Source organism: Macaca nemestrina, chromosome 19, assembly GCF_043159975.1.
Source record: "Macaca nemestrina isolate mMacNem1 chromosome 19, mMacNem.hap1, whole genome shotgun sequence".
Classification (NCBI taxonomy): Eukaryota; Metazoa; Chordata; class Mammalia; order Primates; family Cercopithecidae; genus Macaca; species Macaca nemestrina.
Genome location: NC_092143.1, coordinates 78,687,022 through 78,711,425, shown reverse-complemented (window position 1 = coordinate 78,711,425; position 24,404 = coordinate 78,687,022). Strand labels below are relative to the sequence as shown.

Below are 24,404 nucleotides of genomic sequence, written 5' to 3'. Positions count from 1 at the left end.
CATGGACCAAAACCTTGAGATCTAAGAGCATCAATGGATACCTGGTTCAAGGGCTTCATCGTCCTATAATAATTAATAGCTGATAGCATACGGCAATTTATGAAACACATAAGCAGCTATAATTTCAGTAAATATCAATTTATTCCTGTACTAAAGTCACTTAGGTATAATATGATATAAAAATTGAGTGTTTTAAAATTCGTATAAATCGATGTTTGGATATAGAACTACAAGCCCATGAGGACAAACAAGATACAAATGAGGTGAGTACCTCACACAATACCTCGCACAAAACATGCAACCAAGAAATATTTGCTGAGCTAACACTGACTAAAAAAGTCATGTAGGTTCACAAAATAAGAATTCAATGAGAATTTTGAAAATGCACATGTACATCATGGTATATTCAAACTATATTCACCTGAGAGTTAAACAACAACAAAAAGTTATTTTATCCAACACAACTCATCAAGTATGACCCAATTAAATCTTCTGCTACAGACCTAATGATGTGTTTTTACCATCGCCTCTAAATTAAATCATACGGAACTTCCCACTGTACTCATGGTCACTCCAATGGTCTGAACGAGGGTACTTAACTTTGGAGTGTTAATTTATATTGCCTCATTTTAAGATGACATTTTAAATTTCTCAAATCATCTTCTTATACATTTCTGGATGTGATGGTTAAAACAACACTGTCAAGTTGACCAGATGACAGCTCATGTTCACAAACACACGTCTGCACTTGCTTCCGCAGTAGGTGCTATGTGGGGAGCTCAGGGTAACTCGCCCTACCCACTTTTGCAGCTCATCCTCTATCACATTATCTCAGAGTTTTAACCAGGCTTGGGAAACAGACACTCCACAGTAACATAACCTGGTTACTAGGCTCAGAGAGACACGCACCACCAGTGAAAAAAGCCCAGGTAGACTGCACTTTCTACTGCTATTATAATTAGATCACTGCTTAAACATAGTGGGTGGTATTTTATTCCTTGGCATATCAAGATTCACTAGATGTGGTACTAACCAGGTATGATACTATGGTTTTAAAAACGTGTACTGAGATCATATAAAAATTAAATTCATTTGAAAAAATTTGAAAAAGGTAACTATTGAAAACTGCTTGGAACACAGAAATACAGCTTCTTATTTTAAAAAGTATCTATATGAGTTACAGTCAGTCAATTTAATCACCATCAGATCCTAATACATGCATGCATTCATGCATATATATGTACATATAATACATTTATTTTCAATCAAGTTACAGTTCAAAAAGTTTTGAAACATAGGTTAAAATAAACTTTTAAGGAACATTAATTAGGAGAGCATTCCACAATTTCAACCTACCTTTTGTGGCCACTCGGACACAGTCTATTTTGGTTTCCTGTGTCAAATAAAGAGAGGGAAAAATCATTATTCATGTTTCATTTAAAACAAATAGAAATATCTATAGTTCTATTTAAATAACACTGATAAAGAGTGATCTCACTGTTCCAGGCGTGTCTTTAATCACACAGCAATTATTCTTTGAATCACACTCAGATACATTTTCTGGCTCCAGTGCCGGTGGTGCTGGGCATTTCTAGACCAGATGATGAACAAGGAGCTACACTTAAAATGCCTCTGCCTGGTAGCCCCGGACCTCCTTCACCGTCCCTGTACTTCCCCCTGAGCAAACAGCACTGGAGAAGTACGATGCATCTCAGATTTCCCCGCTTTTCACCAGCAAAAGTTAAGCTGACAATGTTACCTAGACCTATGCTGTGAAGGAGGGACCCACTGTGGTATGTGCGAAACATTTCCTCTCTCTAAGGAGCCTTCACAATCTCAACCAGAGTTCTGCGCTGGTCTGAACAGGAAAGGGAAACAAATTCAGAAATGACACTTTTTATTTTGTTTCCCTCTCATCTTTCTATTTTCTCTTATGAAAAAAAAAAAAAAAGACACCAAATTTAGTCACAGCTACAGGAAGTAGAAACTCCTGTGGAACTTCTTCAGTTCCCATTTCTTTAATGGGACAGACTATGCTGAAAAGACAGATGCTGTGAATCTCACAACATTTTAAACGAGCTGAATGTATGTGTTGGAGCTATACTGTCTTCCTGTAAAATAGTAAGCTAAGCAGAATTGCCAGCCAACTTTCGGTAACAGGAAAACTGAAAATAAAACCCATCATGTTGATGATAAACTCCTCCAAACAAACAAAAAAAATATATAAAGATGAGTATATTCGTTTCTTTCCATAAATTTCTCTAGACGGAAATAATTTTAAGAGAAGAAAAATCACATTTGTTTACAAGTAGAAATGCAGAAAAGCATGACTTCGCTTTTACTACTATTTTACTTAATCCATGTTCACATTAACAACCCCGAATAGCCGAAGTAACCAGTTATCTGTACAACTTACCCCATTGGCTCTACTAGCAGCTTGGAAATAAATTCTGTAGCTTTTATGGGGGAGAAGGGGAGTGTTCCAGTATCCATTGTATGTCTTATTATCACCAACTGTAAAAGGCTGCGCAGCTTGCAGGCTGTCTGCAGGAAATTCTGCAGCAAAGTAGTACTGCGAGTTCAGCAGAGAAGCGTTCTGGAAGTGAATTGGCACTGGGTAGCACTTTAAGATTTCTGTTGTCTTTTTAGTTCTTCGAGGACGTTCTTCCTCAACAACTATTTGATAGACACTAGAAAAACAAGAGTATCATCAATGATATTTTATGATAACTGAACTGATCCACTCTGCCTTCAACTGCATGGACCCATAGGACACTCAAAATAAAGAACACACTGGACGCAGTCGATACTGAGTGCTTGGTATATAACAGACTCTCATGCAGCACTTGCTCAGAGAAAGAGAGGGAGGGTGCTTCAGTTCTTCCTCAGAACTCTCCCACCCAAAACAACACTACTTAGTGAGAGAAACAAAATTCACCGTCATTTAAAATTTTTAATATGATAATCTCTACTGTTTATCTGAGCAGAAGTAATGTTTTTCTCACATGTAACTGAAGATGATTTTACAGACAATTAATTCAGTTTACCTGACAAATACAATTAAATTATACCAACTATAAATGTATTTTAAAAAGTAATGCATTATTTTCTTTAATGACAACACAAGCAAAGTTTTAACAAATCACAAAACACAATGTGCAGTGATTCATGTTAACTAAGGTTTATCTTCCTATGTTTTCTTATGTTCCTTCGCCCTCACCATATTCAGTCAGTGGAAAGAAATGCCTAAGAAAAGCAGAGATAAGGGATTATAGTTTCAAAAACCAAAGCCTTGGAGTTCCAAGTGATTAGTAAGACTAAGTCATGAACAAGGCCCCTCGAATCTCATATAAGAATGGGCTGGGCATGGATATCTTTGAAGATGTCTGCAAGGGTGACAGTCCCACTAAGGAGCAGGTCTCTGGTACCTGCCCACCCTCTTCCAATGTCTTTGAATTCTGAAGTAACCTTAGGAGAATGGGAAAAACCTTGAACTGATGGATTTTCAGAAAATTAATATATTTATTTAATACATTTGCTAGAGTGATGAATGTTGTTTGCAGTTTTGTTGGAAAAAAAAGTTTCTTATGCTGAGAAAAACTAAAGCTTCTCTGAACTGACTCCAGATTAGACTGTAAGTCCTCTGGCAGGACGAGGGATCTTTTTCTTACAGTATCAGAAAGGCACCAGAATTCTCATGAACCAAGAGCTGCTCAGTACAGAACCCATTAATACCAAGGAAAAGGCACAGAAGAGGGCTGCCTGCCATCCCCACCCATGGCAGGGAATGCCTACGGAGGTTCCTCTCTATGTGACCTCCGAATCTGCATTCGTAGAACCACCTATCTCTGTGGGCACAACCACTTAGCACCTTCTATTACAGTAACGAAATGTGTGCTGCCATCCTGTTGGTAACTCTGTCTAAATAAAAATCAGTTGTTTTAGAATATCAGACTCATTTCTCAGTAGCCAGGTAACCAGCAGGTTTACAGGGCAGTGAAAAAGTGAATTTTACCAGTGATGTAAACTTAAAAAAAAGGAGTACAACTCTTATTTCCTAAATGGCAGATACTTTCTATTGGATTGAGTCATGTAAAATGCTCCACATCAGTGGATCATTCATACAATAGTAAAGGCAAAGGCTCAAGGTCAAAGTGGAAGACTAAGTACTGCCTGTTCTGTAGCACAGCCACAGTTGACAGCTGTGAAACAAATCTAACCTGGAATTCCATTAAAAACAGTCCTGAAGAAGTGTGATCACTCTCTTGAAATCACTTTTGTCGGGGTAAAAACGATGCACTGGTCTGGGCTCTAATGCTAATTCTGCTAAAAGCTGGGGTTTTAAATGTATTTCAATGAATTTATTTGAGTTTTTTCTCCTACGAAATGAGAGAATTAAGTGAATCTCAAACATGGATTTCATATATCTAGATTTTTTATTTAACATACGAGGACTGATCTCACAAAAGAGAGAAACCATAAGAATAATTATTTTCTTTGCAAAGTGATTCTCCATTTAATTTTATATACATATATATATACATATATATATATATTTTTTTGTTTGTTTGTTTGTTTTTGAGAAAGAGTCTCGCTCTGTCGCCCATGCTGGAGTGCAGTGGTGTGAGCTCAGCTCACTGCAAGCTCTGCCTTCTGCGTTCATGCCATTCTCCCGCTTCAGCCTCCCGAGTAGCTGGGACTACACGCGCCTGCCACCAGGCCTGGCTAATTTTGTTTTGTATGCTTAGTAGATATGGGGTTTCACCGTGTTAGCCAGGATGGTCTTGATCTCCTGCCTGCCTCAGCCTCCCAAAGTGCTGGGATTACAGGCATGAGCCACTGCTCCTGGCCAATAAAATAATTTTTAACATCACTTCCTTGAAATCTTTTTTCCGGTTCATTTGCTGTGTGACATGATTTTCAAAACTTCAACTTAAAAACAACTTCTGGGAAATCCATATACTAGACAAAGCAGGAAAATAAGGATATGTGTGAAGAAAACATAGTTGCAGATACTCCATACCGGAAGTGCTAGGCCAGGTGCCCAATGCACACAGATTTTATTTCTCCCGTTTTCCTAATGTGAAAACTGAGGTCTAGAGGTGAAGTGCCATTTTACCAGGGCATTCTACTGAAGAGGCAGAGGTGGTCTGAGAGCAGAGCCAGGTCTCCTAATCATCAGACCAGGCTGTGCTGACATTCCTTACTCACAAGTCCAGTGAAGGCACTCACGGGAACCATCTGGCCTGAAGGGAATTTTCACTTGCTCCCGCACACACAACCAACACATAAGCTAGTCTCCATCGACTTTCCACAATCAATTTATTTTGAGTATTGTAAAGATTCACACTTATCACATCAAGGGAGTTATAGATGATAATGTTGGCTTTGACCTCAATTCCTTCTGTCATCTGTATCTGAGTCATTAACTACTTTCAGGGAGGACATTCTCCTGGGCTCCACAGTGACTTTAGCACCTGGCTGGTGTCCTCTGAGCACTGTGATCTTCCCACCTCTCTCAACCTGCAAGGAGCTCCCTCCTGTTATAACCCCGCTAGACAAAAAAGCAGCACAGCTGCTCCTAGACTTTCCATGTCCCAAGATCCTAGATTCTCCTACCGCAAACATCTTTGCATCTATTCCTTCACCCTAGCCTGGACTCAAGTTTGCCACTTAAATGTGGTTCCCCTCAAGGCAATGAACTCTAGGTTACTCTCAGATGCCCTATGTCCTAAAACTGAGACCCTCAATGACCCTCTCTCAATGGCCTAGAGTCGGTTTCCTCATTTTCATGTTCTCTTGCTCTGCTCCAAACTCACAAAAACATGTTTTCTGTGTAGACACAGCCATTTTGTGTCCTTGTATCACTATTTTCAAAAGTCCTATAAGCTTCTGAAGGAGAAGGGCAAAGGTTTAGTCACTGTTGTGTCACTTTGGCTGTGAAGTACATATTTCTGAAAGCATGCCATAATCCTTAAGTAGCTTCTATTTGGTTTGGGGGTATATTACACATTCTATGTACCAGGAGGGAGAAAGCACACCGATAGTCACGACGATGCTTTGCCTTAATAAAATTTAATGTGAAGTTTATTTTGTATTCATTTCCCAAATACTCAAGAGCCAAAAAGAAAGCAATGACCAAGGAAAAGGTTTGATGATAAGAGGATGCTATATTTTAGTTTATCCTGGATAACCCACAATTAAATAATGAACCTAAGGGAATCAAATGCTATGTCTCTATGTGCCCCCTGCACCTCCATCTCTCACTTCCCATTCCTCTCTCCTAACCTGGCTCATAGGTGTGATGTGTGAGTGTGTACATTGATTTATTATTTCAACGAATATTTTTTGAGTGCCTAATAGGTGTCAGGCACTGTTTGAGTTTATTTTAAACAACATAATGTTTGACGTTCTCTAACGATACAAAATTTTGTTTTGCAATATAAATATTATCTAAGCAAACATGAAAAAAATCATTTGTTTCAAGCAGCAGTTTTATGAGGATTAAGTGAAAATTTAAGAATTAAACGATCATTAGACAGGCCTCCATGTTAGCCAGTTGGCATGGGTTCTATTATACAGTCTACTCCAGATATATTGGTTTTTAAATGGCTACCATCCACTCATCTTCAGATATATTAAAGGAAGAACTAAGTTGACTGGAGCAATTTCAAACCCAAAATGTCTTTTCATCCTTGCTCCACAAGACAAATTAGATTTGCAAGCATCCAGACCTCAAATCTATTTGCTCTTTAATAATTTAAGCACTGAAAGGTCAAGCAGCTCTTTTCTATTCCCCTTTATCAAAGCCCAAGTGCTAATGAAAAATAGCTAAGTCCTATCTGCTGCCCAAGTGCCATAATTTGCTGTTTCCCTGATGGAAATTAACACATTATTAGCACCTAGGTCAACAGTATCTTCACAGAACTTTATAGCTGATGTGTTTTTCATCTGTACAAGTAACATCACTTCACTAATGAGTTTCATAAAATTTTTCCATCCACAATCATAATCTCAAAACTAGCTTTGAAAATCTCACTGTTAGAATGGTGTTTCTAGAAAGAGTTTTAAAAAGCAAATTTCTGAGAATAGAACACTGATCAGAAATTTCTAGCTTAGTGAGTTGAATTTAAATTCTATTATCCTTTTAATGGGTTGCCCATGCTGCCTTTGTTTATTAAAGTTGCACCACCCTTGCCCTGTCCTACCATTACTCTGGAATTTAAAGTTACATCAAATCTTCCCACTGCATGTGCAATATTAAAAGCACAAGCCACAGTGAAGATAAATCTGCCAACACTGTGACATCACGATGTCAGAACTTTCCTATGGAATGAAATTTAATTTACAGTTTAATTTATGCTAGGCGTTTCTACAACAAAATTCTACGGCCTTTACAAGGAGAATGAAAAATCTGCATTTATATGGAATAGCACATGAAGTATAACCTAGAAAAGAACATCTGAACATCTTCCACATACTTTTTTAGACTCGTAAGTTCAAATGTGATAAAATGTTTTTAGTTTTTTCCTAACTTTGAGTTCCTGGAGAGGAAGCCTCATACATATGTGAAATTAACTTAAAATTTTTTGTCCTAATTCATTTCAGGATGAGTTGTAAATTCATTTTTTTTATCCATTTATCATATTTCTTTTCACCATAAGATATGAGAGGGTTACCAATTGGATAATAGAAGGTAGGGAGGTAAGGAAGAGAAGAGAGAAGGAGAAAAGTTATAACCCTTTCATTGCTGCTTTTGCTAATCCTCTAAAATAGGCACTTCTGATCACTTCAGGGCCTTAGAATATTTTTCATTTTATCACATCTAGGAGTGACTTTTGGCTTGATTTGCAATTTTTGGTAAAAATCATCCATTCTACATGTATAAAAAGAATACAGATTAGTATTGATATCTTCCTGAAGATTAATATGGGGGAGATGAAAGAAAATGAAAATATTAATTACATGCAAAGCATGAAAAAAATAAATGTATAACTAAGGGTTACTGCCACGCAGCCACACTGAATTTATCTTCCTCTTGTTCTTTGCTCTGACATTGCCTTTTCCTAAATCTGTCAGCCTTTACTGAAATGACACCCGAATACTCCAAACAATCTGGTGAAACTGAACTCAGTTTTAAAAAGTATGTCACCAAATTACAACTAGTGGAAAAAAATCAGAATTCAGTGTTTGTCATTACGGCTCAGATTCCTTAGAGTCCTGCAGGTAACACTGAGAGTAACTGATCGGACACACTCCTGTTCATTAAATTATCAATGATAAATGGCAACTAGTTTTATACAGACAACTGGCAAAGGGTAACATATTGCACAGAATAAATAGACCTGTGGGGCTGAATATGCCACATTAGCAACTTTAATTTCTCTTTGTCCTGCTCTGATGTAGATAGGACTGACCAGAAATTGCTGTGGAATATTTGCTGGGCACCACAAGCATTTTTTATGTTCTCTCAGCCATAACTCCTAACAAGGAGCTTGCCTGGCATCAGCAAGTTACTATTGCTCTGTGCGTGTGTGCCTGTGCACTCGCTCCCACACTCGGTTCAATACCCTGCTGCTCTGCTAGTTAGTGATAAAATCTGATATAATAAAATATTAATTAGAGCTGAAAGGTTGGGTGAGAAATATGAACTCAATTATCGTCCCATATTATGAACAAAGGGCAGGGTGAAAAAATTTCTTTAGTTATGGAGGTTTGGGATAATAAAAAGAACAACTAGAACATTAGGCTCAGGCTGAGAAACTCTGTAAAAGGCCACCTATCATTAATCTTCACAACAGGCACCACATTTCAAGTAAATTAGTCCTAGATGGAACATCTTTAAGGGTGATTTCTCCTGCTTTTAACAAGTGAAGACATTTTCCTTTGCATTTCCTATTTCATGTAAATTTAACACAATTTAATCATCTCAATTTCATAAACACATGACTACAAAATTATAATCCAAAGTTCGTTACTATTACGAAAAGTATGTTCTCTTAAACAGTCCTAATGATTTGAATAAAAATAGAAAGAGAATACTATCAAAGCTGCACCAAATATCTTTGTTCTTGTATGTTTGTCTCAATGATATTTTATAGTTTGTACTATATCCAATTCAAAATCTTTCAGTCCTGAAAAGTTCCAGTGCTTCGGGCCAGATGAGCTGGAATACAAATGCAACCATCAGAGAAAGGCAGGTAGGTGTGCCCACAGGGGTGCCGATGAGACAGCATTGACTTGGGAATCACTGTCCTCAAGTGACTGGCTCCAGCTTTGCCCCTGAATCACTGACTGACCACTAAAGTCCTTCAGGCTCTAATATTTTATGACTCTCAGCACAAGATCAGGCAAGCTGTGACATCAGCAAATGAGAAGAAAATTATTTCATTCATGTTTCCTCCATTCTTTCTTTCCACAATATTCACCACGTATCAGGCCTTGTTCCAGGCACAGGGGAATAATCAAAAGAGGAATTAGGCACAGACTGCCCAGTCCTTGAAAGGCCCAGGCTAAGAGTGTTAGAAATACGTCACACCAGTGAAGAACTACCGTGCCAAGGATCTGATAAGGGTTTGTACAAAGGAGAAAGTAACAGGACCCAGGGATATGTCAATCTCTACGTTAAAATGTCTCCTAGCATCTACTACATGGACGGCATCTGACCTCAATCTAGTGCCCAAATGTTCTCACCCTAAAACTGCTTCTGCAATGCTACAGTCACCAACATTCTCCTTGAATTAAAGATAATGCAACAGCAACAAAAACAAAAAGCTCAACATGTTTATTAATAGATCCAATACTGTCTCCACTCACTCCAATTGCTTGTGACCACCCTGCATCAGCACAGAAGACGGAGGGCAATGACCTGGGTCCTACCTCAGATACTGCCCAGGTCCCAGCAGGTTTGCCCCCAGGAGCCCCCAGAGTGGCCCCAAGAGCTACCCAAGAACTGCAGGGTCTTCCTCACTCAATTCTTGTATTGCTGGACATGAAAACCAGGCTCCCTAGTCTTGACTCCTCTAGGAGCCCACATGGCCCGAGGTGAGGATGAAGAAGGAGGTACCTGAGGGTGGGCCACGAAAGAAGCTTGAAGGCAAGCATGGTCTTGGTCTTTGTTTTCCTCTCTCTTTCCAAATCACTGTCAGGCAAACTTGGAACTACTCTCTGTCACGTCTATAATCACTCCTCAGGCTACAAAGGCCATAATTTTTTGTTTTCAGTACTTCATAGGATATCCATTTTAATCCTTAAAGTTATATCAAAATATTATGTAAGTATTTTGTTGGTTTTTCGGGGGGGTGACTGGCAGTGGAATTTGGCTCTTAGAGCCATTCCTGGCCTTCCCTGTCTATAGTAGCCTCCCCGTACACCCTCCCACAGGCGCCCTGGGCCTGCCGCCCTCAGCACAGGAGCCTGGGAATGAGACTGGAGGTCTGATCCAATGCACAGAATCCTTCAGAAGAGATTATGCCAAAGAAAAGAAAATCTGAAAAGTAGGGGAGGGAAGGCTAGGCAGCATATTTTCATGCACAAAAGCAAGTCTGAAATGGAGTTTGAGGGAAAGTTAAATTAAGTTTCATTGTATAAAAGCTCAAACACATCTACTCTATTATTATTATCTTCCTCTGCCATTTTTTAAAGCTTCTTTTCAAAGGTTCTTAAATAACAAACTTAGTTTCCAAAATGAATTTTCAAAGAGATGACTGACATTGTCATCCTAGAAGCAACATTAATAAAAATGATCTTTGTTTTCTGGCAGTAAAGGAATCCAGAGTATTATTTTTTAATCCAATAAAACTCAAAAGCAGGCAGGGTGGTGGTAGTGGTGGTGGTGACAGGAAGGGATTTGGCATCTTTTGCTAACACTCACTGTAGCGATTCAGCAACAGTAAGAATAAAAAACAAGTTCTATAAAAAGCAGGAATATAGAAGCTGAAGTTTTACCACTGAATGACATTTTGATTCTATGTGTACCTCCGTGAATAAAGGAAAATTATTAGGTTAGAAGTCAGTTCCTTTCCCTAAACAATTTTAGCCACAGATAGAGCCTTTTCAAAAGGTTTGAAAAGTGCGACAAAAGTACATTTAGCCCCGAAGGTTTAAGATGCTCCTGCAGTCTGCGTTTCTCCAATAAATAAAAGAGAACAATTAAAAAGTCACTTATAAGCATCTCAAAAGCACTGATGCTTAATTTATTGATTCTTGGGAGACTAATAAAAATGGTGAAAGGAAAAAGAACATACATACCAGCAGAAAAACACTGATTAATTTGATTACAGTAATCAAATCTTCTAAAACAATTTCATTTAAGTTCTTCAAGTTCTCAAAATTATATGGCTAAACATTTAGCAAGTGCTGGGTGTGGTGCCTCATGCCTGTAGTTCTAGCACTTTGGGAAGCCAAGGTGGGAGGACTGCTTGAGCCCAGGAGTTTGAGACCAATTTGTACAATAGAGTGAGACCCTGATCTATAGAAAATAATTAAAAAAAAAAATTAGCTACGTGTGGTGGCACACACCTCTAAGTCCCAGCTCTTAGGAGACTGCGGTGGGAGGATCGCCTGAGCCAAGGAATTTGAGGTTGCAGCAAGCTATGATCATGCTACTGCACTCCAGCCTGGACAATGGAGTGAGATTCCACCTCTAAAACATAACAAAACAAAACGACCAACCCCAAAATGTTTCAGCTTAAAAATAATAACAAGGAAATAGTGAAGAAAACAAAAGTACTGCATCTAAGAATTAAGCAAGCAGTAGGGATAAACCCCAGAGATTCCAATGATAATAAAGAAACAAAGGTGTAATGTATTTTCTAAACAGAGGCGTACCCAGCTTAATAAGGCACTTCACATTATTGGGCTTCACAGATACTGCAGTTTTACAAATTGAAGGTTTGTGGCAACCCTTCCTTGACCAACACTGTCACTGCCATTTTTCTGACAGCATGCACTTACTTCATGCCTCTGTGCTGCATTTTGGTAATTCTTTCAACATTTCAAACCTTTTCATTATTATTACAACTGTTACAGTGATCTGTGGTCAGTGATCTTTGATGTTACTCTTGTAATTGTTTTGGGGCGCTATGAACTGTGTCCATATAAGACAGCCATCTCTCCCTGGGCATCCCCACTCCCTAAGACACACAACATTGAAATTAGAACAAATAATAACCATACAACGGCCTCTAAGTGTTCAGGTGAAAGGAAGAGTTACAAGTCTCTCACTTTAAATTAAAAGCTGGCATTACTAAGCGTAGTGAGGAAGGCATGTCACAAGCTAAGACAGTTAGAAAGCTGGGCCTCTTGCACCAAACAGCCAAGTTGTGAGTGCAAAGGAAAAGTTCCTGAAGGAAATTAAAAGTGCTACTCCGGTGAACACATGAATGATAGGAAAGTGAAACGGCCTTATTGCTGATATGGAGAAAGTGTTAGTGGCCTGGATAGAGTATCAGACTAACTTGAGTGGTCTGGATAGAAGATCAAACCAGCCATGATAGTCCCTTAAACCAAGCCTAGTGCAGAGCAAGACCCTAACTTTCTTCAATTCTATGAAGGCTGAGGGAGGTGAGGAAGCTGCAGAAGAAATGTCTGAAGCTAGCAGAGGTTGGTTCATGAGGTTTAAGAAAAGTAGCCATCTTCATAACATAAAAGTACAAAGTGAAGCAGCAAGTGCTGATGTAGAAGCTGCAGCATGTTATCCAGAAGATCTAGCTAAAGTCATTGATGAAGGTGACTACACTAAACCACAGATTTTCAGTGTAGATGAAACGGCCTTCTATTGGAAGCAGGTGCCATCTAGGGCTTTCATAGCTGAAGAGGAGAAGTCAATATCTGGCTTCAAAGGGCAGGCTGACTCTTGTGTTATGGGCTTATGCTGCTAGCAAGTTTAAGCGAAAGCCACTGCTCATTTACCATCCTAGGGCCCTTAAGAATCATGCTAAATCTACTCTGTCTGTGCTCTTGAAATGGAACAACAAAGCCTGGATGACACCACATCTGTTTACAGTATGGTTTACCCACTATTTTAAGCCCACTGTTGAGACCTACTTCTCAGAAAAAAAGATTATTTTCTAAATATTACTGCTCATTTGACAATGCACTTGATCACCCATGAGCCCTGATGGAGATGCACATGGGATGAATGCTGGTTTCATACCTGCTAATGCAACATACATTTTGTCGCCCATGGGTCAAGGAGTCATTTTAACTTTCCTGTCTTATTAAACACAGAATAGATTTTGTGATTTTTGCCACCCATGGGTCAAGGAGTCATTTTAACTTTCTTGTCTTATGATACACAGAATAGATTTTGTGATGCTATAACTGCCATATTTAAGTATTCCTCTAATGGGTCTGGTCAAAGTCAATGGAAAGGAGTCACTATTCTAGATGTCATTAAGAACACTTGTGATTTATGGGAGGAAGTCAAAGTATTAATATTAACAGGAGCTTGGAAGAAGTTGACTCTAACCCTCAAGGGTGACTTTGAGGGGTTCAACATTTCAGTGGAGGAAGTCACCGCAGATGTGGTGGAAAGAATAACTAGAATTAGAAGTGGCGCCTGAGGATGTGACTGAGTCGCTGCAATTTCATGATCACACTTGAATGGATGAGAAGTTGCTTCCTACGGGTAAGCAAAGAAAGTGGTTTCTTATGATGAAATCTACTTGTGATGAAGATGCTGTGACCACTGTTGAAATGACAACAAATGATTTAGAATATTATATTAACATAGTTGATAATGCAGTGACAACGTTTGAGAGGACTGACTCCAATTTTGAAAGAAATTCTACCATGGGTAAAATGCTATACCATAGCATCCCATGCTATAGAGAAATCTTTTGCGAAAGGCTAAGTCTATTGATGTGGCAAATTTCTTTGTCTTATTTTAGGAAATTGCCGCAGTCACCCAAACCTTCAGCAGCTACCACCCTGATTAGTCAGCAACCATCCACATTGAGGAAAGACCCTCCACCAGCAAAAAGATTATGCCTCATTGAAGGCTCAGATGATCATCCGTACTTTTAGCAATAATGTATTTTTTAATTAAGGTAGACACATTTTTTAAGACATAATGCTATTGCTCACTTAACAGACTACAGTATAACATAAACAAAACTTTTCTGTGCACTAGGAAACAAAAAATGCTTTGTTGTGATATTCACTTTATTGCAGTGATCTGGAACTAAGCCTGCAATAACTCCAAGATATGCCTGTACTAGAAAAGACAATAAAGAAAGGATATTAATTTGCAGAGTAGTCTATGTCTGCAAAGGTAGGTGTAACCATCTTGGTTCTGAAGAGTCAGCAGGAAAGATGTCTTCTGATCAAGCAAAGTGGGGGACAAGAGAATGAGCACAGCTCCCAGGAGGAGGCAAGGTCCTGACAGCTCACATGCCCTGTAGCTCTGAGCACAAGATTAAGTGTTACATGGAGAGCTCATAGCTTTGGGGTTAGAGTAGACAAGTCTGTTAACCTCCCTGAACCTCAGTTCTTTCAACTGTAAAGGGGAAACGCTGGCATCTAGCGAGGAAGCCTGCTCTGCATCATGAGAAATGATTTCATTTGGGATCAAGCATGGGCTTGGCACATCACAGCTCCTCGATCCAAGTAACATAGATTATTCACTTTCTATTGCTGTAATTATTATTCCTTTATCACAAGCTGCTCAGAAGAACATAACTGAGGCTCAGGAATATAACACCAAGACCCAGAAAATTTCCCAAGACATGGGCGGAACAACAGGGGCTACCACGTTATCTATAAGTTGTTTCTATCACTACAGAAATCAACAATAAGAAAAGGTTTCCTGTACTGAACAGATAACATCTGTGTTTGATGCTGTCCTGACTGCTTTGCTTACAGGTCACTAATTCTCCCAGCTGTCCTTTGAGGTAGATATTATTATTACTTTTGAGTTGGACATTAAATCTTGGCAAATGAGAATTTAAACCCAGAAGCATCAAGCTCCATGCTGTGGTTGCATTTTTTCGGTTCTTACCAACATTGCCTTTTACTCCCTGGAATGAGTTGTTACCTATAAATAGTCTTACCAATAATGCCTTCTCTTATTGCTGGGATGTTTTGATGGAACAAGAGATCTAAAACATTGATGATTTTACCAAATGAATGCACAATATTAATACCAAACACACATTTCTTACAATTTCTATAAAAGTATTGTCAAATACGGGTGACTGTTAAAACAAAGTTTCTATGTAGGTGACAACCATAGCATATCGGCATAAGTATAGTACTAAAAGCAGAGTGCAATGGGGATAAAGACTGAATAGCAATGTAGTCAACATTTTTAAAGCAAATCATGATATTATAGCTTTATTCTCTTTGAGCAATTTGGTTTGTGAAGAATTTTCACTGATCATAATCCTTCTGACCAGGCTGCGAGACAGGCAAGCAGCATATTTACTGGCAACTTTACAAATGAAACAGACTTAGAGAATTTAGAGGGTGACATGGTTGGGTATTTGTCCCTGCCCAACTCTCATATTGAATATAATTTCCAATTGGGAATTGGAGGTGGGGTCTGGTGAGAGGTGTTTGGATCATGGGAGCGCATCCTTCATGAGTGGCTTAGGCCATCTCCTTGGGGATAATTGATATCTCAATCTGAGTTCGCATGAGATCTGGTCTCTTAAAAATGTGTGGCATCTGGCTGGGAGTAGTGGCTCATATCTGTAATCTCAGCACTTTGGGAGGCCAAGGTGGGCAGCTCATTTGAGGTCAGGAGTTCGCAACCAGCTTGGTGAACATGGCAAAACCCCGTCTCTACTCAAAATACAAAATTAGCCAGGCATGGTGGTAGGCGCCTGTAATCCCAGCTACTCAGGAGGCTGAGGCAGAAGAAGAATTGCTTGAACTGGGGAGGCAGAGGTTGCAGTGAGCTGAGATTGTGTCACTGCCCTCCAGCCTGGGGGACAGAGTGAGACTCCATCTCCACACACACACAATTAAAAAAAAAAAAAAAAAGGTGCGGCATCTCCCTCCTCACTCTGTCTTGCCCTGCTTTCGCCATGTGACATGCCTTCTTCCTCTTTGCCTTCCGCCACGGTTGTAAGTGCTGGCATAGATTTACGGGTGGAAGATTGGAGGCTTCTGAGGCCTCCCCAACAGCCAAGCAGATGCCAGCACCATGCTTCCTGTAAAGCCTGCAGAATGCGGAGCCCATTAAACCTCTTTTCTTTACAAATTACCCAGTCTCAGGTATCTTTACAGCAATGCAAGAAGAGCCTCACACATAAGGTGACTTCAGGCCACACAATTAGTAAACGACCCAGCCGAGATCCAAACCCAAGTCTCCTTGTGCCTGCGCCAAGGGTTCTTTTAATTTGTGATACTACCTTTCTAAACTATTAAGTTGTATGAATTGTTTACATCAGAGAGATTAGATGTCACTTATTCTACCAAATGAAACTTCAGTCATTCGGCGAGAACTGGGAGGTGGAACCCCTGAGCACAGCCTGCTCCAATCAAAAGCCTCTGTGTTTGTCAAGAGACGGTTTTGAAGCATCCATCCACGGTAATCTGTTAACTTTCCATCCAGAAGCCACATGGGACCGTTTACTTCCCAATGTCCCGGCCCCAGTGGTTGGTCTAATATGCAAACCCCGTCATATTTTTTGTCTCAGTAAAAATTCTTCTACAGTTTAAAAGAATGAGAAACAAATAATAAAAACAAAACAAACCAATACTCATGGAAGGCTGTGCTTGGCACAGAACCAGGATTGGAAATACAGAGGTAAAATCACAGAGAACAGGACTGGCCCTGAAGGAGCTGGTAGGTGGCCAGGACAAGCAGTCACCAGCCAGTGCAGTGAATCTAGGGCTGAGCTCTCTGGGAGAGCTGCAGGACACAGACAGGCAGGGGGCCAGGGCGGGCTCTCCAAGGAGGTGACATCTGGGCCATAGCTAGGAGGGGAGTGGAAATAAGTGAGAGAGAGAGAGAGAGAGAGACTGTGGAGAGCGTGTGTGTGTGTGTGTGTGTGTGTGCAGGCAGGACAGCGGAGGGAAGAAAAAAGAGAGACGATTCCATGAAAGAAACATCAATCGCAAAATAAACAAACCCACAAAATGGCATGGAACCACCCAGGATATTCTCAGGCGTATATTTACAGGTGGAAGGCAGGCGGCCCCAGGAAGTGAGTAGAAGCCACAGGCTTCCCCATTAGAGGAAGTCTGGATTTATGCTGAGGGCAATAGGGAGACACTGATGGGTTATTAACCTGGGAGGAAAGACCCTGCAGCCACAGGGTGGAACGGGGATTGGAGATCTGAGAAAGACAAATATGACTAAAACAGTGATTGTGGGAATGGAAGGTAAAGCGAAAAGGAGGCGGGGCGGGGGGGGGGGGCGGTGGCAGTGGTGTCACTACTGACCCCAAGAGGTGAGAAGACAAGTTGCTCCAGGAGTCAGTAAAAGCCTGCAAATTGGAGTGACCTTCCTGATGGAATCTGAATTTATAGCAATGGCTTATTTGAAGCAATCTTTCTTAATTACCCTTCTTACTAAAAAAAAAAAAAAAAAGAAAAAAAGAAAAAGGAGAAAACCAGATTGCTTCAAAGGTAATTGTTCTTTTATAGTTCTGCATTCTATGGAAGGTTCACGATATTTAACTTTTATTTAGGGATGAAAATAGAATTTAAAACTCCACATGTTCCTGGTATGTCCCACTAGTTAAACGAAGGTCTAGGGTCTTCTTATCTATAAATGTTTCAGGTGATAATTACTCCTGCTGGCAAGAAAAAGAAGAGGTTCATTCAATAAACATCTATTGCACTCTTAATTAGGTTAGAGGTATTGCGTGATATTCAAAAACTAAATTATTAAAATCATTTTGTGATCAAACGATTTTGCATTTCTGATTACATTTACATGTTTTACGTAACGTTTAGCCTAGGAAAATGCTCACTCTCAACATTAAATATGGTCATGAGTCACTTAATGATGGGGATATATTCTGAGAAGTGCCTCATTAGGCCATTCCATCTTTGTGCAAACATCATAAGGTATACTTACAAAAACCTAGATGGTACAGCCTACGACACCCCTAGGCTGTACGGTAGAGCCTATCGCTCCTACGCTACACAGCTATACGGTATGTGACTGTACTGAATACCGTAGGCAACTGTAAAACAGTGGGAAGTATCTGTAAACCTAAAGCTAAATGTAGAAAAGGTGCAATGAAATGACAGTATTATAATCTTTCAGGACCACTGCAGTATATGCAGTCTGTTGAATGAAATGTCCTTATGCTGTGCACAACTGCACGTAAATCTAATTAATGCTCCTGAGTGATGGTCAAACCTTGTGTGTTTTTAATTTTATTGATAGGATGACCACTGCTTAGGTCTCTTTAACTTCTCTTATCTTAGGCTTTTCTACCTATTGCTAACCTACTTGGTGAACCTACCTACCTACTTCCTCCTCAGGTTTCAGTTTAATCAACACATTCTCAGTAAGACACTCCTGATTCTCCTGTTGAGATTTCATCCTTTTGTCATACACTCTTAGAGTACCCTGGACTTTTCTAGACAGCTTTTATCATAACCCTAGCACAATGACGTGAAGATAATAAGTGTTCAGTAGATATCTGGTGAATGAACAAAGAATAAATGAATAGTAGCCCCAAGTGTCAATCCTAATATTTCCTACAACACTTTTCAATGCTATGAAGGGCCAGGATTTTAACCAGGTACAAATCACTGGACACAGCTCTTACTACTTCTCATTGAGCAGAAAATACATTGATACAGGACAGGAAAACACTTAGCAGGTAAAAGTAGAGATGGGACGGAACTGGGCCATACATACAAGTCAAAACGGACAGATTATATGGGACAAAACACCAAGAACACTCCCTATCTTTCTACTGTCTGATTGAAGAGCTGAATATTAATTAAGTTGCAACCAAATACAGGTAAGCCTCACAACTGTAATATAACATACTTAACAAAGTAGTTATTGAGGAAATAGAAGGCATATTAGCACTTTTGTGTACCCTGGTGTTCTTATAATAAAGAGTTACATTGTGTATACTTGTAAGTGCTGGTTGATAAAATGATCTGCTGAAGAGAATGATGTAAAACATAATTCCTTCTATATCTGTGCCCTTATCCTTCTCCCCACCACCAAACTAGGATGAAGCAGAAGTGTAACATGAGGAATGTGGTCAGGGCCTCTGAGTTGGAGCTCAGTTCTAAAAGTCTAAGGCTCTAAGAAGCATACTGGGTTAGTGGTCACACATGACTTTATCAGCCTCTTAGAATTTGCAACCTTTCCTCACATTTCACATATATGAAAGTGAGGCATCTATAGTCAAATCAGTTAATCTTTGTCAAAATTTCCAAGATTCTCTTCCAGAAAGGCTATCGGCCTTAGCCTGGAACACGTCTAGAAGTTCATCCCTTAAACTCCCTAAATCAATAACTGTGATTAAGAAGACCCAGGGGTTCCCGAGAGCAAATGGCAGAGCAGCTTTACAATTCGTAAAGTAATATATTGTCCAGTGCAACCATTTGCAATCTTTCAGTGCTCTGAGTTTATAATTGAAACTGTTTCTAATTTATTCCACAATTTTTTTTTTTTTTTTTTTTTTTTGAGACGGAGTCTCGCTCTGTCGCCCAGGCTGGAGTGCAGTGGCCAGATCTCAGCTCACTGCAAGCTCCGCCTCCCGGGTTCACGCCATTCTCCTGCCTCAGCCTCCCGAGTAGCTGGGACTACAGGCGCCTGCACCTCGCCCAGCTAGTTTTTTTTTTTTTGTATTTTTTAGTAGAGACGGGGTTTCACCGGGTTAGCCAGGATGGTCTCGATCTCCTGACCTCGTGATCCACCCGTCTTGGCCTCCCAAAGTGCTGGGATTACAGGCTTGAGCCACCGCGCCCGGCCTATTCCACTATTAACATTTAAGGATGGTCTATCTAGATGAGGGAAAAGAAACAGCATGTAACTTTCTCTATGGTCAATGGAAAAAGAGGTAGACTTTAATGTCTCCCTCCTTCCTGCTGAATGGCTTCTGTGCAGCTGGTCAGTAAGAGGGGAACGCACAACACAGCCTGGCCTTCGCCGCCAGGAGTGTGCAAGGTGTGGCCTCCACTGTGAAGGACACTCAAGAGCTTTCATGGAGTCTGTAGTTCCAACTCAAATATTTGCCTTTTCAGAGACAGCATGGGTTCTTTTGGGGATAACAAAGTAGTATGATGAAAAACTTAGGTCTTCCCCAGCCCTAGCCAAGAATGAGCTACAGTCGCCCACTAAGTGTGCTGCTGGCATGCCTTCTGAAGCTGAGAGAAGTATTTCACACTCTAACTTTTAGTAACCAGAGGTGCTACCCACATCCATTGAGCAGGCATCATGGTCACACCCCAACATGTACAGTCATCATCACAAAATTGATGGACGCAGGCTCACGGCAAAGGGGTTACGGTGCAATATAAGGAAGGTAGGAGAAGCAACAAAAGAAAGATCCAGAAGGTTCTTCCAAACAAGAGACACTAAGAACAATTTTTTACTGCTTATGAAAATTGGGGTTGAAAAATATTTATATAATTAGTGATTTCCAATGAATTATTGGAAAGTCATTGCTAGGCTAGTTTTTCAATTTCAAGTGTTCTAGTATTCACTGTAACAATACCCTGGACAGTATTTTTATCAACAATATATTCTTTTTCTCCTTCTAAAAAGGACTAGGTGTTTTTGATTTCTCTAAATCCTTTTTCTAATGAAAAACAGCACCAGGCATTTGTGAAACCCCCTTCCTCCATGCCCTCAGGGTTAGCTCTATCTTAACCGGGCCCAGCACATCCTCCAGCATTTATGCCGCTCCTATTTGTTAGTTCTGCGGTGCCATGCCCTCTAACCCATCCTCCATTACTGCTGTGTCTCTTCCTTACATTTTTTCCCTGACCTGAATCCTGTAAATAGCTACTCATTGGTATGGAGTGCAAGGTCATCCAATTCATCCTCTTATCTCCCTTGCTTCTTCTCCCATCTCACCCCTCTCTGATTATAACACACTTCTCATTCTCAGATCAGGCTAAACTACTCAGTCCTCCCTGTCCTCATGGAGCCAACCTGTCTCTCTCATTTTTCATTCCTTGCCAGCCACATACCTAACCTCCCTGACAACATATTCCACATCACACAGATGCTCTGAACAACAGCCATCTGTCAAGATTCAGCTACTCGGCCCCAGGGTTACCTCCTCTCTGAAGTCTTAGCTGGCTCTTCCCTGTACTGACCACTCCTTGGTCAGGCCACTGGATCCCATCCTCATCCCTACTTACTACAGGACACTAGATTCCATGTAGCTCTCTTTCCCATCTACATTGCCAGCCCTTGGAGAAGAGAGTCCATAGCAGCTTCCTCCATATCCCCAATGCTCAAAGGCTCCTTGTGTGGAGAAGAGAATGGGATGTCTAGGAAGGTAGTGTTAATGGACTGAACATCTTTCCTTGAACTTACAGACAGTGAGATAAACAAAAGGGTTGCTGCTGCTTGAGAAAAAGAAAACATGCTTTATGCTTCATAACCTTGAACTACTAAACCGTAACCATTTGTATGCCAACTACCATAATTTATGAGAAACTTTTTAAAACAAAAATGCCTGATTAGATCCTGTCTTTCTTAAAAACATTTTTTTGGTAGAGGTGGGTCTATGTTGGACCTCTCTATGTTGTCCAGGCTGATCTTGAACTCCTGGGCTCAAGCAATCCTCCAGCCTCAGCCTCCTGAGTACAGGTACACACAACCATGCCTAGGTTGGGACTACAGGCTTATAACCATGCTCAGCTATGTTTTTTGTTTGTCTGTTTTTGTTTTTTAATTTTCTTTTTTGTAAAGACAGGGTCTTGCTACATTGCCCAGGCTGGTCTCAATCTCCTGGCTTCAAGTGATCCTCCCATCTTTGCCTCCCAAAGTGCTGGGACGGTCTTTCGTTAATAATAATCATCACTCTCTGGTTTCAGTTCCACATTTGAGGTGCTCTGCATTTGAAATTGAACACTGCTGTGCTTTTACGAAGGGTCATGTCAGTATTGGTGAATATGCTCCTTGAATTTGCCAGGGGCACTGTGCATCCTGTCTCTAACACTCACTCTGAAGGCCGAGGCAGGGGGATCGCTTCAGCCTCGGAAGGTCAAGACTGCAGTGAGCTACAATTGCACCACTGTACTCTAGTCTGGGCAACAGAGTGAGACCCTGTCTCAAGAAAAGAATAAATAAACAAAAGAAAGAAAATAAAACTTTTCCGTATCTTATTAATGAAAAAACTTTGAATCCATGAACAGACATTAAAATTCTCTCCTAGGTGCTAGTTTACTGGCTGGAATGATGGAATTTGTGTTCTTCTGGGCCATCTCAGGATTTAAATAATTTTATGTGACAGAGCTGATGTGCTGATCAATAAAAAGACAACAATCATTTACATTGAGAGTTTAATGCAATTTCAAGAATCTACATGAACCAAGCTGAGTGTTTGTAGGGAAATCAATACACGACCACCTTACTTAGTGAAGTGCATAAACGAAGTTCAACTGAATTTTCAACATCAATGAATATGGATTAAAGAAAAAAATCAAATCAATTGAAAAAAATGGGTTTTGGAAATCACACAATGACAGTATTTTTGAATATACAATACTGTGCAAAATCCAGGAAAGCAAACAGATGTTCGCTTCCATTTCCCTCCTCCTTCTAGTATTTATCTTATCATTTGGGAAAAGCTTTCTTGTATTGCAGTTTGATTACATGTGCATTTTGCAGATTTCCAGATGTGTTCAAATGTTTTAATTTACATTATGGCTTTATATTTAGGTCCATATGATTCCCTAATCAGAGTTCTTATTTGTCTAAACATTACATGAAACTGAGAATTTTAATATGCCCTATTTAGTTAGAGGGTACTATACACATTTCTTCCCCAACCTAGTCTTTCTCGCTATATTGGTCTTCCATCTATTCTACAGATAATCAGTCCAATTATGTTGTACGATATAATGAATCTCTCGAAGACAACATTCACTTTTCTGCAAAAAGAAAAAAAAAAAAAAGGCACACATACACACACACACACACACACACACACATATTTGACAGGCGAGGTTGAAATAATTTCCTCTCTCAAATTTGCGCCAACACAATTTACCCATTAAAGATAGGCATCCTTCCAATAAAGATGATGTCTATAGCAGGTTTCCCTATAATGCTTACTGAATGATGTCCCATAAGGATTGATCATGATTCTAAGATTACAGATGTGAATAATAAACATGGATATATTTATTAATTTCAAGACGCTAACAGGGGAAGAAGGTATTAGGGACTGGAGGCAAAGTGCTTCTGGCAAATTCAAGAAGCATATTCACCAACACTGATATGACCCTTCTTAAAAGCACAGCAGTGCTGAACTTGTAAACCAGGATGTTATGACAACTAGAAAAGAGGGTGAGGCAACACAAAGTGATGAAATGATGTAAGGTCTGCAGAGAAAGTTATGTATTTTGGACTCTGACAAGAATTTGGATATGTATTTTTATAGACATAAGAATAGGAAGCCCGAGGACACCAAGAACTACTAGTAAGGTCCCAAAGTCTCCGAAAAACAACTAGACATGTGTAAAAATAAGCAACAATAAAATAATGTCTTAGTGAGGCATATGCTAGAAAAAAGAACAGTAGTTTGGAGTGTGCCCAGCACCTTGTAAAGACCAGGGAAGAGGGCTGGGAAAGCGATGCAGGCAGATCGCCCAAAGAGCAATTATTTTAAAACTTAAGTCTTGGCTAGGCATGGTGGCTCATGCCAGTAATCCCAGCACTTCGGGAGGCCAAGATGGGTGGATCACCTAGGGTCAGGAGTTCAAGACTAGCCTGGCCAACATGATGAAACCCTGTCTCTACTAAAAATACAAAAATTAGCCGGGCGCGGTAGCACACGCCTGTAATCCCAGCTACTTGGGAGGCTGAGACAGAAGAAATCGCTTGAACCTGGGAGGCAGAGGCTGCAGTGAGCTGAGATCAGGCTACTGCATTCTAGCCTGAGCGACAGAGTGAGATTCCGTCTCAAAAACAAACCAATCAACACAACTTGGACAGAGCTATACAAAGATGCAAATGAAAGTCCAACAGAAAGCGTTTGAAAGTAAGATACAAGTACAGAAAATGTGCAAAAGGTATCCATATAAGAACAAAGTACCATGGAATAACGGGCTGTTTTTGAAAAATGATTAAGCTTTCAGCTTCCTTCGGTTTGGAGGCATCGAAGCTGAGTGAATTCTAACTATTCACATGATCATGATGCTTTTTGCAGTAAAACATCGAGTCCTTTCCCAATGACTCTTTATTGCTGAGTCTGAGCAACTGGTAAGTGGATCAGAAACAAATGACGCTCCCA

General features: G+C 40.0%; 1 protein-coding gene across 10 annotated transcripts in view; it reads right to left on the bottom strand.

The window, feature by feature from the left end:
- Nucleotides 1-24,404, bottom strand: part of LOC105478860 (protein tyrosine phosphatase receptor type M) — an 826,332-nt gene that overhangs the window by 293,050 nt on the left and 508,878 nt on the right. For all 10 annotated transcript variants that reach the window (XM_011736570.3, XM_071085869.1, XM_011736565.3 and 7 more), the window contains 2 exons: nt 2,417-2,690; nt 1,357-1,393 (listed from right to left, as the gene is read on the bottom strand). In XM_011736570.3, coding sequence (XP_011734872.2) covers nt 1,357-1,393; nt 2,417-2,690 — 311 coding nt within the window. The remainder of the gene's footprint in view (nt 1-1,356; nt 1,394-2,416; nt 2,691-24,404) is intronic.